A 17,422-nucleotide genomic window follows, 5' to 3' on the forward strand; every position below is an offset into this window, starting at 1 on the left:
AATTGGGAGCTGACATAAACTGAACAAGTAATCCCCCAAAAGATTTGAAATATCTAGTGTTTGCCAATTAGGTGCAAGACAGAGCAAGTCACATGTAGCAGTGTGAATTTACCTGGAGTATGTTGCCAGATACTTTTTTAATTCTGAGCAGTTACTTGCTAATGCACAAATTGTACTTTCTTTCTGCAAGGGACAGGATCTGTAAACATGCTTTTTCCTTCTGTCATAAGTTGGGGTAAGGTGATAAAGAATTTTGGTTGTTTCACAGGCTTAATTTCAGACAGACTAAATTTTGGCAGTTACCTAAAAATCTTTTACGCAGTGATTCCTGCTGGACTGTGCAGTCAGGCAGCTGCTGGGAAGCACTTGTGTAGAACTGGGCTGTCTGAATCGGAACTGAGTACTTATTTGATCTGCTTTTTCATCCCTCCGTGAAATACCTTTCTGTTTTATATACCAGCAGTCTGACGGGAAAAGATTAAGGCAGTAATTCAGCAAGGTAATTATGTATGTAGTTTGTCATACAGATACTCCTAGAAAGTTAAAAATTACCATGTTGAAAAATTTGTAGTCATCGTTTATATCTTTCATATTAGAAAGTACATATGAAAATACCATAAAAGGTATGTTTTTTTAACTGAGGAAAAGTAACTTACACTTTCGTGTACATTTTTTTTAGGGAACAAAACAGATGCTTTAAAACCTGGAATAAAAATGGAGACTTCCGACCACCTCTATGCCATGAAACATACTTCAAACACTACTAAAAATTGCTCCTTATTAAAACAGTATACAGCTTCCCCCCCTTTCAAGGTGGATAGTTTACATCCTTATTCATCGTTAGCACATAAGCCTGGCCTAACGGCAGTGACTAATATTCAACAAGATTTTTCAGTTCCCTACGGGTATTTTGAATGCAGTAGTAAGCAACCTCACGTGACACCTTATATTAATTGTAAGAACTTTGATGTGTCGGTCAAAGATTATACTGGAATTTTGCTGAATGATAAGATGAATGGTGTGCCACCAATTCTTCCAGAGGTCACTGCTCCAGGCCCCCCAGCCCATAAAGACCCCCTGCCCAGTATACTTGAACATCAGCCAGACAAGCAGAATTGTCAGCCTCAGTTAGACAATTCTCCTTCTTCGCAGATGATCAGCTCTTGCAATTTGTCAGTACCGCAGAGCTCTCCAGCAAGGGACGCAGTTGGAAACGAAGCTGACTGTTCCCACGGGTGCCCAATGGAGAAGGGTGGCTCCCTTCGAGAACAGATGTGTGATTTTGACTGTGCTGACGAAAAGCAAAACACTGCACTGGGACAACCAACTGATTCTGAAGAAAAAGCTGAGGAACTGTGGTCAGACAGCGAGCACAATTTTTTGGATGATGACATTGGCGGTGTTGCTGTGGCACCTTCTCATGGTTCTATCTTAATTGAATGTGCAAGACGTGAACTCCATGCTACCACACCTATTAAAAAACCCAACCGCAATCACCCCACACGGATTTCCTTAGTTTTCTACCAACACAAAAATTTAAATGAGCCAAAACATGGGTTAGCCATGTGGGAAGCAAAGATGGCTGAGAGGGCAAAAGAAAAAGAAAAAGAAGCAGAACGATTAGGAACAGAGAATACTGAACTGAACTCTAGCAGCAGGAAAACAAAGCAAACAAGTGAAAACAGAGAGATTTTTTACGAAGACAATGAGTTCAACCAAATTCCATCACGCAGAGCATTAACAGTAACTAAAGATAACGTAATAACAGTATCTTCTTATGCCCTTACACGAGTTGCAGGGCCTTACAACCATTGGGCATAGGTTTTAGTATCGAATGCCTCCTCTTGGTGCAGCATTACACAGTGTTTCTTTAAGGTGCTGTTAAAGAACAAGTCTCGTGTCGTTTACTATTTGCTCATCTCAACCATTTTAAGGCTGAGGTAAAAAAAAAAAATGTGGGGGGATTTCTTCTTAAACTGTGACTTTAACATTTGGTGGTGCTCAAGCACATTTTAAGCAAAAAAAAAAAAAAAGTTGTATAGTTTTAATACATTCTAAAAAAGATTTTGTTTAGGTTATTAACCTTGATTGAAATCATTCAGTTTATTACCTTTAGGAATTTATATTTTGGTGCTTTAAATCAAGTCTGTTTACTACAGAAATCATTTATAGGGATTTTAACAGGTTCACATTTTATGGTGTTAAATCAAGTTATTACAGTAGTAGCTCTACACAGCTCTTGGTGCTTAACCACATCAAACAGTTAAAATAAATAAGCTGAATTATTACTTCATGGTGCCATTGCTTTAACAACTTCCAGCCATTGCTATATAGTCCAAATTACAGATAAATCTTTTAGAAAACCAATGATTTTTTTTTCTCTAGATTTGTCATTATGTATGAAATGAAGTTATTGGCAATGATGGCTGGAAGTTGTTTTTAAGCTGTAAATATATATTTTAAAAGCACTTTCTATTTTTAAAATTAACTTGAAATAGTATAGTATAAGGATCATATTGTCTAAGGTTTGTGCATACTCTACAGAAGAAATCATTTTATTCTTGCTGTGTAGAGTTCCATATTGTTACAGCTGCAGTATGTATGCTAATAGCATGTGATTGTTTTTAGACTTGCCCTTTTTCATGGAAGATTTTGTTACATATAAACAACAGTTATGAAATATGGAAACATTTTATTATTTGAAAGAGAGTGTACAAACATGAAATTAGGAGACATCAATATGTGTGTTGCTATTGGGGAGTTAAGATTTTTATTTTTATTTTTTAAAGGCAGCATATGTTATGATTTCTTTGAGCAATAAGTGCATAAGTCTCATTCGTTTGGAGCATTATAAGTTAACATGACAACCAAATGTTCCTAATGCCTCAGGGGTAGGATTGTTTTGGGATAAAAAATACCCCCTAGAGTTGCCTTATTCTATTCTGAAACAAAAAATATTAATTTGAGGAAAATACAAAGGAAGTGTTGGAAAAGAATGAAATTTCTAACATTTAACAGCAAATTTTTCCTTAAGAAGAACCCATCTATAAGGTTCACCAGCTTTCTAAGTTCAGTTTTTTTACAAAAATGCTTGGTAAATTTTTAAGTGATTTCTACATTTCATGTAGAAAGGGTTGTATTCTTCCTTCCAAACATATGAAATTTATGTTCTCCATTTTTGTTGAAAAAGTGACATATCATGAAATGAGTATTCGCTGGACCAGAGGAAAAACAGACACTCCATTGCTTTTAAATGCTGTAGCATCCCACTCTTCTTTCTGATTCTCCTCTCCTATGTATTTCCTTTTTAACCTTATTTATTTAAACAAATTACCAAATGACAACGTTAGCTAAGGACTGACCTCATCCTGCAACTTCCTCCATGAGAACAGTTCTGCGTACCCATACCTGCCCAGTCAGAGCCAGGAGCACCGCTCAAGCCAGGACTCCTGTCGTGACTGAGAGCTGCAGGATCAGGCCCCAGAGACGAAGCTGTACCTTAATTCTGCCTCGGAGTCCTCCCCGGCTGGGTAATCCATAGGCATAACGAGGTTAGAGTTTTCCAGTGTGAAAATATACTAATAATATACTTGATAATATTATAATGTAGTGGTGCTGTAACAGAGGAATATGAATTATATAGATCTGCTTTATTTAAAACCTAGACAAGGTGCTTTTTCCTTGAAAAGTTGAACTGTAAATGCTCTATCTACAGTTTTGGTACGAAAAGTACATAAGTTGTATTTTTAACATATAGTGCCAGTTAGGACCTTGGTGCTACAAATACTTCAATACGGCCGTTGATCAATGAGACTGTTCTCCTGTACAAATGGATACACACCTAGTGTTTGCGGGAGCAAGGTCTGAAATAGCAATCACTATGTAATGACCTTGGGTTCAATTCCACAGATTCCTGTCGAAATTAACAAAATTTTGATGGCAGAGGATGGCCGAATTGAACCCATTCTTTGTATCTTACCTATTTTAAGTAAAATTTGTAAAAACCGGGTATGCTGCAAATCTTAGTTCAAAGCTTAATATTAGTTCAAATAGAGGATATGAAGGGATTGTAAATAATAATAAAACAAAAACAATATTATGCCATCATTTTGTACCAGCAGTTTTATGCTTCTTGACTACGTAATATACAGTATACATCAAATCATTATGGTATTTTGTGTGCCTTAGATTTCCATTTTGAAACTTGTATATTTTTGGTGAGCCTAAGACTAGTAAGAACTCCAGCTGTCCATACAGTAAGTAGTACTGTACGTTCTCTAGCTATTCCATTCATGTATTTGCTATCTGAAAACCCTTGTCCAACACCACGATTGATCAGTTGCAGAAAAGATGAGTTTATTTGTTTCACTGACAGTGCTGATAGCTTTGGGTTGTGTAATACAAATTGAAAATATCATTCAGCACTCCCATATGAGTAACAAGTTTTCTACGCAAAGTAACGTTAGAGCCATCTCTACCTTTAGAAATGTTCAGATCGTTACAGTGGATCAGTTTCACTTGAATCTTCCCCTGTAAATGTCCAGATTTTACTTCTGTGTGGCTAGAAACTTCAAGGTGAAAATGTTCTATTTAAAAACCAGCAGCTTCCCTCAAAGAAGTGAGAAACTAAAAGGTGGATCTGAAAGGATACCTCCAAACATAGCCCCTGGCAAGTCACTGCTCCAGTGACTGCACCAGTAGACTTTCAGCAAGTCCAGGTCTACCTTATTTGAAAAGGCAATTTTAAGAGAAAAGTTTATCTTAACATAAGAGTAATGCTATTAACTGATAGGTGCTAAAGCTCAGAGTTACTACTTTATTAAGATTACTTATATGAGAAAATATATCGTCTATACAATAGGTGCTCTTTCCTTGGCTGTTCATAACATAACTACTTTCTCAATGTGTATCTAACAGGCAGGTAAGCTGGCCGCTTCTGGTTACTGCTGTGGCACACGGCAGGTTGTGATTTGGGAAGCTAATATTTTCTATTGCTGTACTGCGGTATAGAAAATACAACCTTTTACTGTTTTTACAACTGTGTGCTATTTATGGTAACATTTCAGAATATTTATCAGTCTTGTACACAAATTATGTGTTTTTTTTTTGAGTAAGGTTATCATTTTATAACAGTAGTTGTCTCTTAAGATTTGTACATCTGTGGGTGTATTGCTTTCCTTTGCAGCCCACGCCACCACTTGCGTAGTTTGCTTTTATCCCTTAACAAAGGCCTTCGGGGATGGCCAGATCAGGAACTGGATCCAAAGTTAAGGTAGCTGGCTACGTCAGACCCATACATTTTATTTGGTTTCCAACAGCTGGCATTGTACTCAGTGGAAAAAAAACAAAATGGATTCAGGTATGGGTTGGTGGTGGGATGTGGTTGTCTTTTGATCCGTTTTCCCAGTTCTCTAGCAAAAACCGTCATGACCCAACATGGGACACCTTTGATTTTCCAGAAGAGATGTCTCTCACCCCTTTCTCCACTGGGTCCGGCACCACCGCTCCTCCTTCACGGTGAAGGAGGGAAAATGTAGCGCCTTCTGCAGGAGCCAGTTCTGTGAGTCCCTGAGTCCCCCTTGGAGTTACTGCAGCTGTGCCCAATTACATACTGAATTTTACTCATAGAATTTCTCCATGTTACTGTTTCTAACAGGCTATCTTACAGAAAGTAGCAAAAATTGTTTCTATAAATATTTTAGTCACAAGATCCAAAAAGCTTTGAAAGAACTTACAAATACTTGTGACCTTCTAGCTCTAACAGTTGTATGCAGTTCTGTTTTTTGTAAGAACTTTCTAAGCTAACTCTTTTACTTAGGAATAACTGCTGTTAAAAGTCTTTATCTTACCTGACAGCACCTCTCTACACTTATAACAGGAAATAATCATAGTATCTTAAGCAACGCTTCATTGTAAGCATGGGTAAATGACACATTCGTTAGTACTAAAGATTATTTGTAACATACAACCATTTGTGGTTTTTTTTAAAGATGTTTTTAATATCATAGCAGTATTACACTAAATTTGGTGGGTTAAATTTGGGTCCTGTTTACATTGCTGCAGCCCTGTTGACTGCAATGTGCTCATTTATCAAGCTTTTATGCAATTTTCATATTTAACTGGATGGTTATGGATACAGTTGACCAAAGCCCATGCTGACTCAGACCCTTGCAACAATACCACAATTAATAGTCTTGCAAGGACATACACAGAAAGATTTGGGATCAATGTACTTTTGGTTAAGTGCAGAGGTTTTATTGTTTGTAGCACAAGAAGTGATTAGTGGTGTGTAGAGAGACATAATACCTTCACGTCAAGTTTCAGGCATACAAGCAGGTCTCCTTCAGACCTGATTCAGGCTTATGTCGACAGGGTTTTTTTTGTGATTTTTTTTCTTATTTGATAGGTTGTTCAATGACAGCTTTTAATTGAAACATGCTAACAAACTGCATCTTCATGACTTTATATTTAAAATGTAAGGTTGAGTCTCGCCCTTTCACTTCCTATGAAATTTCTCTCTGTGAAATTAGCTCATTTATCAATCAGTCATCAGCTTTATAATTTATAACTATATGATTATGCCCTTTTTTTTCCCATGGAAATCCTGTAACTTTTAGTTCATAGAAGTTCATAGAATCATTAAGGTTGTAAAAGACCTTTAAGATCATCTGGTCCAACCATCCCCCTACCACCAGTATTACCCACTAAACCATGTCCCTAAGCACCAGGTCCAACCTTTCCTTGAACACTCCCAGGGATGGTGACACCACCACTTCCTGAGCAACCTGTTCCAATGCCTGACTACTCTTTCTGAGAAGAAATGTCTCCTTATTTCTAACCTATAGGAAATAACCATATCTTCAGATATTACAAAAAGCTAAATTGCATGTCTACTTCACACCTTCTGTACGTAAGAGCAGTTGTATACAAAGTAAGGTCTTTGTGACGTATCTTCCATAAAATTGTTGGTGTTGTATTTCTCATGTGTGAAAAGCATCTGTCCAGCCGTGCCTCATGAAACTTTCTGTCATCTGATCTTAAATAATTAGTTAGAGACAAGGAACAGTCCAATCACACGTAGAAATACAGTCTGGCTTTCTTACTTTCATCAGGTGGTGATCTGACTTTCAGGAGAAAGTGCAGAGAAATATCTTTCTGTAAAATTAAATTGCAGAGAAAGTTTCCATTGATGATTGTGACACCACAGTACTGCACTGCAATGTCTGCGTTACAGCATTGTTTCGAACCAGTAAGGATGTGCCATTGTGTCATACAGCTGTGGATACATGTACAAATTCAGCTGTTTCCACAGTTCCTCTGGGGACAGTAATCTTTCCCTTGTTCTCTGCCTAAGTATATTCGCTTTTTTAAGGAACAACAAAACAAACAAAGAAGAGGGTGAGAGAGTTGGTCACTCTCTTTAATATGTGTAGACAGTCACAGGCAAAGCTGTGAAAGGTACAATGGACTTCAGAAACAGCCTTCTCATGTACATGTGTTGTGGTTGCTAGGGTGCTTCTTTATACTGACACTTTTTGGTGTATGTAATTTTAAACACAAAAACTTTTTAAAGTCCATGATACATTTTTGTCCTTCTTTAATTAAATAGAGTGGCCAGTGTCAAAAGTCCTGAGGATGTGGCTACTCAGTAGAACAGTACAGAAACTGGCTCTAGTTTCTTCTGGACTTCCCTGATACTTAGTTTTCACAAGCTGTGTAAATGGTGCTTCAGTATGTTGCTGCAAAAAATGTAGAGATTTATACTTGAGTTTTTTTTCAGAGAGCAAGGAGTTCTAATCATAGTATCTGATCAGGCAAGCACCAGTATGCATATAGGTCACTTATTTTTTCTAAAGTGTTTGAAAATTGATTTAATAGTTATTTTATTATTGCCCTGTTAAAACATTTTTGGTCATGTCAAAAAAGAGGAGTGAGCTAAATTTTTTGCTTAATATTGTCCTTTACATACTTGCTTCCTAAATTAAGACAACTTAATTCTCAACATGCTGCTGTGTTATCTCTCTGAAGAACATTAGATTTGACTAGTGTCGATGAGTAGGTGTTGCTTTCTGCTCTGTACAGATGACACCAAATACTACAGGCAGCTTTCTCATTCCTTAGTCTCCTTGTGGATCATCTGTTGTGGTTAGCTGTTTTCACACTCGGCACTAGATCGCATTCTCACCTTCTGCTGAATGCTTTAAACACTTACAACTGCTCCAGAAGTTCTTCCTGTCTCTCTGCAGATCTACTTCAGTGCTCAGCAGTAGGAGTAGAGATGTCAGCCTGCTCGTGAACACGCCCCACAGCTGTCGCTACTTTCTATGTAGATCAGCCAGTCTTCATCATCTCAGGAATATCATATGAATTTATTCTCTTTGTGATTGTCCCAAAATCTGTTTCTTTGTCACCTCTTATTCTATATAAGGCAGTTCTCATTTTTTCATTCTTTCTTTCTCTCTCTTTTTTTTTTGAATTCATGTTCTCTCATATGGAACCCATAATATTGGATATTTTTTCATTTCAAGAAAGAAGGACATTTCATTATCTTTCTTCATCAGTATTTTCTTACTTTTTAAAATATTTTTTTCCAGTTAACTCTCAGATCTCTTGCTGTAGTTGTTACACTCTGTTCTTCTGTCTGCAAGTAGCTGAACAAAAGACCCTTTGCTCACAGTTGAAGACTCCTGTTGCTAGCATCTCTGTGGAGTGCCTTCTTTTCTTTTGAGTTACTCTACCAGCTCTGCTCAGATTTTGACATGACAGATGCTGCAGACCCTGCATAATTACAAGAGCAGGAGTATTTCTTTACATCTTCTGGTTATATTCCCGTGCAGAGATCAGTTCTCATCCTTGTGAGAAACCTTAGTGTTGTGTAAGTTCATGCCTTAACTGACAGGACTGCTTGGAAAAAAAGAGGAACAATGGATTTTTTGGGTTCTTCCTCTGTAGCAGCAAGTGGAACTGATTAAGCTTGAGCAGAAAATAATAGTAATTGCCTTTTATAAAAGGGTACAGGAGCGTTGGCATTGTTTTTTCTCTTTCTGAGACGCAAAGACTTTAGGATCCTTTTTCCAATCCAGTTCCCCAGTTCACCCCAACATTGTTTACAGTGCTTAACCACATACTTGTAACTTCAGCTTTTAAAGATATAAGATGCTTCTTGATGCTGTATCCTGAATTCTTCTACAACAGCAACTTCTCTTTTCTACTGGACCATTATATATGCCATTTTCCACACGTAGTTATATTAAAATGCTAGAATCTTCCAACAGTGTACTTGCAGTGAATGCAAGACTGGGGTGCTAAATAACTTACGTGAAGGTGACTTGCTCTGTTTGGTGTGACAGTGCTGTTTTTAACACTTTGCACACCCTACCAGCTTTCCTCATAAAATGAGAGGACACAGGTTGTAGACCTCAAAAAACTACATGTGTAAGAAGGAGGAGAGATTTGTCAGCTAACCTACAGAGAGTTACCAGTTACAGCAGATGAACTGTATTCCAAAGAAGTGCTGTTGCAGTGGAGCAAGGGAACTGCTAGTTTGATGTTCGGTATTGCAGTTGTTGCGACAGAACATTTTAATGCTGTTGTGGAAAGTTTTGTGATCTGATCAATATTTTACATGTATGTCTGTATTTTTATTATATTGTAATGGAAAAGGGTCTAGGGTTTGGGAATCTTCTTAAAGTAAGAATGAAGGCCCTGATTCTCATTTATACTGATGTCCTTTGCATCCCATTAGAAGGATAAAGGGGCTGTAAATGGATGCCCACTGAGCTTACATCGTTTGGAGCATCCCATTATACTGATAACAGTATGAAAGATCATTAGTATAAATTACAATTCTTACCAAAGGACTGATGTGTACAATGATAACCCTATTTTGCGCATACTGGCCAGTAACACCTAGATTGTTCTTAGCTTAGAAATACAGATTGAAAAGAAATTCCTCCACCTTGTTTTGTAACCGGCTTTAAGTATTCATTTCTATTGGCTGTCCTTTTCCCAACCTTGTCTACAAGGAGAATGTGGTAGATTTGTACCTCAAGATAATGACCTGGCCAGAAATCTCATGGAGTTGTCAGTAACGCTGTTTCTAAACATAGGTGGTTATTCTTAAAATATTTCCTTGCTTTTATCATTACTTGAACCCTTTTACTTGATTGCATAAAATGGGGTTGTGAGAATCTACTGAACTCCATTCAGCATTGCCACACTGGGGTAGGTTTTGAGAGACAAAGCTAAAAGCCAACATTTTCTGACCGCCCTGACCGTGGTGATACTCAGCAGTGAAACTGCTGGCACTGCCCTGCATGCTTGAGTCATGCAAAGCTTCCCTCGCTGCCTATGGAAGCTTTTTGTAAACATCAAGTGCCGCCCCCCATACCCTCACAACATTGCAGTTAAATGTTTGTCTTTCAAAAAGATTTGAGGAAAAAATTGTTGTATTTTCATTCTTAAATTTCTGAAGTGCAATGATACTGCAGAACCTAAGGAGAACTGGTTTCATACGAGCTTTGTGAATGCCAGACTGTAATCCATGCAACGCAAAAAGCAGTGTCTGAACTTCATGAATCTCTTGTCCTCAAAATTAAAAATAACTGAAGGCAAGAAAAGCAAATCCAATATCCCAATACAACTAAAAGAAATCCAGTTCTAACCAACACAAAAACTTAAGACATTTCAGTCTTTAACAATTAATTATTCTAAAATAATTTGCTCAGTTTAAAAGAGACAGCTCCTCATAATGTGACAGTATTGTACCAGGTCATAAATGCTGTTCAAAATTTGCTATCGTAAAAACATAAAATTTTAAGGACATGCTGTACTAAAATGATACGGCTAATGAATTCTTTCCTACTTTAAAAAAAGATAGACAGTATGCCAAAAAAAGGCTATTTTCTTTCTTTACTTCTCTTTCTTCCTATCTCTTTCCTTGTTTATCTTTCTTTCTTTGGGATGCATTTGATATTTATTTTTCAACGTTGAGGTTTTGGATTATTTCCAGTTACCAACCTACTGTATTTAGATCTGAAACATAACTTTAAAAAAAAAAAAAAACAAAAGATGATGTACAGGGAGAAAAAAATCGGAAAGAAAAAGCACTTCATTATGTCACAGTATTTACAGGAGAAAGTATAAAAATTACTTCTTTTCTCAAAAAATATTTGGGGCCTAATTCTTTCCTAGTATAACTGAGCATAGCTTCATGAGATTGGTGGAGCTATGAGGAGTTGGACTAGCTGAGAAACTGAACCTTAAAATCTTCTTTGCAGACAAGGGAACCCTTACCAGCAGTACTTGAAGACTTGTGAGTTGTGACTGCATGTTACTTGAAAGATCTAATTAAGCTATGTTTTTTGGTGCAAGCAGTTGTTGTACATGATTTCATGTTTATGTAGCAAGATGCATTGAAATGTTGATACTAGTATTGAAACATACATGTAAAAATTGTTGTTGTGGAAATTGTCTGTTCTGTTCTATTTTTCTTGTGTGTCTCATCTGTTTAGAACGTAAACTTTCATTTTTTTATTGTCCTAACTGAATAAGGCTAAATGAATACTGTAATTGAAAATATATTTTAAATCTTGTCATGAGTTTTTAAAAAGACTATTACAAATTGTATCATTCCTGATTACACAGAACTTTGTGGGTGGTTTTAAATAAATTTTATACTTCTATTTTGCACTTAGTCGTCTAATTTTTCTTTTCTGCATTTTTCATGTGAATCTTCTTGTAAAATGGTTTCAGGGGGAAAAAAAGAAGTTGTTTTTCCAATACATACCCAGACAAAGTCATACTGAGGTAACTAAAGATTGAAAATTAAGGCCTGAAGAGCCTATACGATAAAACTTAAAGCAAAGTTAAGGCCCTCCTTCATAATACAGCATATAACGTTACATAAATGTAGAAGAACTTATTATTTACCATTTAAAACCAGTACGTGGCTTTACATTTTAGGGAAACAACAACAATAAAAAAAATGGTTCTAAAGCTAGGCTAGTCTTGCAGCATTTCTGCGACTGTGAAGAACCTCAGCAAAGATGTGAAAATAGAAAGAAGTTACTCTAAAAAATATATTATTCTTTAGATTCTGTATACTATGTTTATATTGTGTACCCTATAGTCAGTAAAACAAGTCGAAAAGCCATTGGAAAATTCTAAACTTCATCTTCGGACTGAAAACACAGATTGTGAACACTTGTACAGTGCCTTGTTTTTCTACCAGCTTTGTCTGGCAGAGGAGGGTTATGGGAGTCTTTTACTGTGACTTAATTCCCATCCAGTAGAGAAAGTCCTGTTTATATTTGCTTCAGCTCAGAGTTTACAGATTTTCCTCAAGACAAAAACAACCTTGGCTCTTGTCTGCTTTACTATGTACGTGACATTTGAGTGCACAACAATACTAGGGAGAATTCCTGTTTTTATAATCTGAAGAAAAGGAAGAAAACTCTCTGAATGTTCACATTTACTTCTTTTCCTTCTCTAGTAAATGCAATAGCAAAAAGTGTCTATTAAAACAATCTTCCAGATAACTGGCATCTCCTAGAAGGCAGAAAAATGCTGCTATCCACGGGCTACAATAATTCCCTAGCAATATAAAATACATCACGTGATTCAGTGCATCTAGTCTCCGGGAGCTGCATGTGGTAATCCACGAGGAAGGCCTTTACCCTGCCATGCAATTTGCTGCTCCTTTAGAGGATAATCATTAATGGGCTTTTATAGCAACACATCTCCCAGACTGCCCCAGGCATACTCTGAACAGTACTAACAAATCCTCCGAGCAGTACGCGTCCCACGGTTTGATATTAGTCAGTAACCTGTAGCACAGGTGTCTAGGAAAGCACGCGGCTTTGAATGGTGCTGAGAGACTGAGGAGCAGACCCAAGAACATCACTGTTGACGGAGAGGCATCGATGCGGAGCAACTGTCTCCAGCTGCTTTTCAGTTACTGCCAGCCAACTGCATCTTGTCCCCTCCTGGCATTGCCACTGCCCAAGCTGTTGCCAGTCAGAGCCACCTCAGACTTGGGGGAACAAAGCCAAACAAAAGTTACCAGCCGTGGCATCCTGGAAAGGCTGCCGAATATCAGTTTATTTTGTAGGGCTCGATGACTGAAGGTGGTTTCAGTGCTTTCTCCTATTTTAGATTTCTTATATAAACTATACAAGTAATAAAAGATTGATACAGTATAGTTGGTTTTAATTCTTAAGATGTTATGACCTCAAATTACAATACCTATTGAAAACAGTATTCATTGCTAACAACAGTTTAAACTTAAAGATAACTTTTTTTTTTCCTACTACAGTTACACTGTTCTGCAATAGTCCAGTACCCCATAAACCCCACAGAATGGCAGGGAATTATGTTGCGGCTTGATTGCTGCAAGGTAATACTCATACTGATTGCTGCTGTTATATGCTGTTGCATACTGTTACTTTGTATCTTCAAAAGTGGAATTAATCATTATATAGGACAGTCTGTGGATTCTCTAGATCAACATAAGCATCAAATTCGAAAGTAATTTTAAAGAAAATGAGATAGTGCTTCAATTAGTAGTGTTTCGGTTCAGGAAATAGCCTAGATTGTCTACAATAAAATAATTACCAGAGATACATGTTTGTGTTTTCAATCTAAATCACACTGAGATAGTATTTAAAATGTGGAAATTTAAACCCAACTATTTCCAAAACCATTGGATGGAGCACGACTCTTAAAGTGGCCTCTAATTCCCCGTCCAGTCTGTTTACTTCTGGATTCTCTTTTGCTTTTATAACATACACCAGTTATACAAAATTCTTATCAGCTGAACTCTTGAAAATGGTGATGTCTTTTTCCACATGGCCAAAAATGACTCATAATCCCCATGATATCACATGTATGTCTCCATTCATATGTAACAAAATTGGGCTACACTGCTCCCGTTAGCTCTTGTGAATTAGCCTGGAATTCCTGCAGGGGACATCATGACCTAGCCTTACTTGTCAGCACAGAACAGTAGGAGCTTTGCCTCCTCCTGTGGCATAACAAGTCAGCAGTTCAGCTTGTTGTCACCACTTTGCTTTACACTGAGACTTTGTTTTTTGCACAGTGATGACTTTGACTTCCTCCACTTGAAGAATCCCTTCAGGAAAATGAGGCATTAATCCCATGCTTCATCAAGCAAGCACTTCTGTGGTAGACTCTAACCTCTGCTAAGGCAGAAAGCCTTGTGAGGATCCATCTGGGGCACAGCTGCTATGAATTTTACAGGGTGAGATCTATTGGACTGTTGCAAATTACCTTGCTCTGTGAGGGTAAGAGGCTGTCAGTGGCTCAGGTGTGCCACTGCTTAACCACTACACTGGCTGTGGCTCATGTAGAGATGTGGTTGGGGTGGAAGGCAGACTGCTTGTCTGTCCAGAGGGCACACCAACAAGCCTTGCAAGTGTCAGAGGCTCTGGATCACCCCAAAGAGTATGGGCAAGTATTCCCTTTGTATGTAATTTCTACTGTCTGAGCAAATGCATATTGACTAGAGCCTCTAAGTCTTTCTCCTTTGTCCCCTCCACTGAAGGAAGCACTCCTTGGCGCTGTTACTGCACGCAGAAGTTCAGAGGATGTTCCCTGTTCTTCCTATAAGTTGCAGCCTGCATGGGCCACAGCGAGTTAAATCTCTGAATCTCTACGCTGTGCTGCACAGTGCTGGGAATTACACCTGCGTGTCGTTCAAAATGCAAGAACCTTTATTCTTGAAATGGAGATGTAAGTGGCATGAACATGCAAGGTACAAAAATATGCTGAATCAGGAATCCCAAATAGATTCACTGGGCCAAACCTCTGCATGTAATAATAACAATTGAAACAGCTGTGTCAAGCTCTGTGAAATATTCTAGGACTCAGCCCTCCAGTACACAGAGTCAAACTTGAACTGCAGAAGGACCAGCCTCTTGTCAAATACATGTAAATTAAATTTCAGGAAATAGTTGCAAGTGCATCCAGTCTCCCAGCCATATGCTACAGACAAGAAATGTGGTAGAAAATCAGTATTTAATGGATGGACAGATTGTGCTGCCCTTTCTCTGTACTTTAAGACTGCTTTAAAAAAAAAACAAAACTCAGAATGGTAAATGTTCAGATTAAAATCTACAAACAAATCATTCAGTACAGTCCTTACATAAAACATTCCAGCATTGGGACCTTTCTCAGACTCGGATCTCCAACTACTTTGGCAATATCAGTAAATCTCGACGACTTTCAACAAGAGGTAAGATTATCTCCTGTGAACTCCCCAAAAGCATGATCTTAAGTTATTTTATTGAATCACTACCAATTCCTTTAGACAGTGAACTTTACCAGTTAAATAAATAGTTTGTGATAGTCCCTGTGTTTCTGGTGCATCTTAGCTTCAAAATAATTAAAATTTGTCTTATTTATGTTACAGAATCTACACTAATTCATACTTTGTCAGAAGTCTATTCTCAACCCGTTTTATTTTGTCACAATATAGTAGACCATAAAAGCCTTTTCCTCCTCACTTTGAGACACTTAAAAAAGTAAGTAAATTTGTTATCTGCAATCTGCTAAACCCAATGAGGTTGATTTAACTCTGTGATGTCCCTCCTTGTTTTTGAGGGGTAATGCCTATACAGAAACACTTTTGTCAAATACTTTGTATAGCAGTATATAATAGACATACAATAGTGAATATATCACGTGTTTGGGGAAATGTCAAGCATCACTACATATGCGATCCCAAGGAAAAACTACAATAATTTTTTTCTGCAAGAAAAAAAATAGTTAATCTGCTCAGAAGGTTATATTCTGCACTTGATTCCTGTAATTCAAGCATCAAAAAAGCCGTTATCTTAACCATTGTTATCATCAGGTATTTCTGGATATCTGGAAAGGTACAAATAAGTTTAAATCTGAGTGATCCAGAGGTACAAAGAGCAAGTTCCAGTAGTAACACGTATGTATCAGAAAGTTCATTCAGGGATTGAGCAGGATACATAGAAATGTATTTCCAACATGAAGAAAAAAAACATAATATAATGATGTTTCACTGTCAAGAGTTCTTACATCATCAAAATGGAATGGAATAACCACCTCCCTGTGACTGGCAAATGTCTTACGTTGTCTGGAGAGATACAATATGACCTGTTACTTATCATTATTAGTTTGCTGTCTTGTAGCTTCATGTTTGGTACGAAACAGGTAATTTCTGTGTCCTCTCAATTGTACAGGTTGTCAAAATTATGTTTATTAGAAGGTTATAATTTCCCCCCCAATTAATTCTCCTAAATACATACCGTGAATACAGTTCAAGCTTTCTGCTGTTTTTTGTTGCTTTGTTTGTTTCTCCAACCGAAGATAAGCCTTACACATTCCCTTCCATCTTTTTCTTTCACAGCCTGTACCTAAGGTGTCTCAAACTAGTTTTGTTCTACATGATGCAGGAAAATATCACAGTATCCCTGATGCTGCTGTATAGTGACGATTGGTTGATAAGTACTTATTTTTTGTATGAGGGACGCTATTTAACAGCTGTTCAGCCATACTGTATTTATTACAGAATCATAGAATATCCCGAGTTGGAAGGAACCCGTGAGGATCATCGAGTTCATAGCATGGAACTCTCTGTATAGTGTCAATAATGTATAGTGATTTATTAAAGAGTAGTATTGAAGCAGTCTGCGGTACTGTCGATAGTGCCTCTGAAGCATGTTTTTTTATCATGTCCTTACAAACAACCTTACCCATGCTCACATTTTCAAAAGAAGGGTAACATGTTATGGGTTTCTTGTTGCTTTTTATTTCAGAAATAGGACTTCTACTTTTCCAAGGCTTTCAGGTGGAACTTACTTCTAAAGGTAATGACAATTATTTGCAGCTGATACCCAGTCATTCCTTCTAGATTGCAAAACCTCTGCACCAAACACTTTGGTCTATGGTAAGTTTATGATACAACCACTGTTATGAAATACCTCAGGGGCACTTTGAAGGCAGTAAAGATTTATTTAATGACAAATGTAATTGTTTTTCTGCTTCTTCAACACCTTGGGGATCTGAAGTTGGAGTCATTTGTCAGCTTCACTTAGTCAGCTGTTTGTATCGCTACAATGAATTACAGGACTTTTCTTTCTTCCTTTTCAGTTGAAGGTGGGATACTGCACCAAACAGCAAATACAATATGGCAAATGTTGATCAATATCAACATCAGTGTGGATGCAAAATGTATATCATATGCAGGAACAGTACAATTACATAATCCCTGGGCCAATGGAGAAAGCCTCTAGCCTAAAGCAAGCCATACACTTGCTTTTTAAATACCCAGTACGCTCATTAGAGAGGTGCGACATCCACTCCAAGATCTGTACTCTGGTTACACTCACTACCAAGATCAGCATGCTTCTACATGCTACTTCAGTATTTA

At 37.5% G+C, this 17,422-nt stretch overlaps 1 protein-coding gene and 1 long non-coding RNA gene across 7 annotated transcripts in view; one reads left to right on the forward strand and one right to left on the reverse strand.

Annotated features, from left to right (window-relative positions):
- Positions 1–11,684, forward strand: part of TET1 (tet methylcytosine dioxygenase 1) — a 75,676-nt gene extending 63,992 nt beyond the window's left edge. For 5 of the 6 annotated variants that reach the window (XM_040564230.1, XM_040564231.1, XM_040564229.1 and 2 more), the window contains one exon: positions 680–11,684. In XM_040564230.1, coding sequence (XP_040420164.1) covers positions 680–1,821 — 1,142 coding nt within the window. In that variant the 3' untranslated portion in view covers positions 1,822–11,684. The remainder of the gene's footprint in view (positions 1–679) is intronic. The other variant, XM_040564234.1, reaches the window with a different exon arrangement.
- Positions 1–17,422, reverse strand: part of LOC121073385 — a 31,871-nt gene that overhangs the window by 12,235 nt on the left and 2,214 nt on the right. The window lies entirely within an intron of this gene.

Source organism: Cygnus olor, chromosome 7, assembly GCF_009769625.2.
Source record: "Cygnus olor isolate bCygOlo1 chromosome 7, bCygOlo1.pri.v2, whole genome shotgun sequence".
NCBI classification, from domain to species: Eukaryota; Metazoa; Chordata; class Aves; order Anseriformes; family Anatidae; genus Cygnus; species Cygnus olor.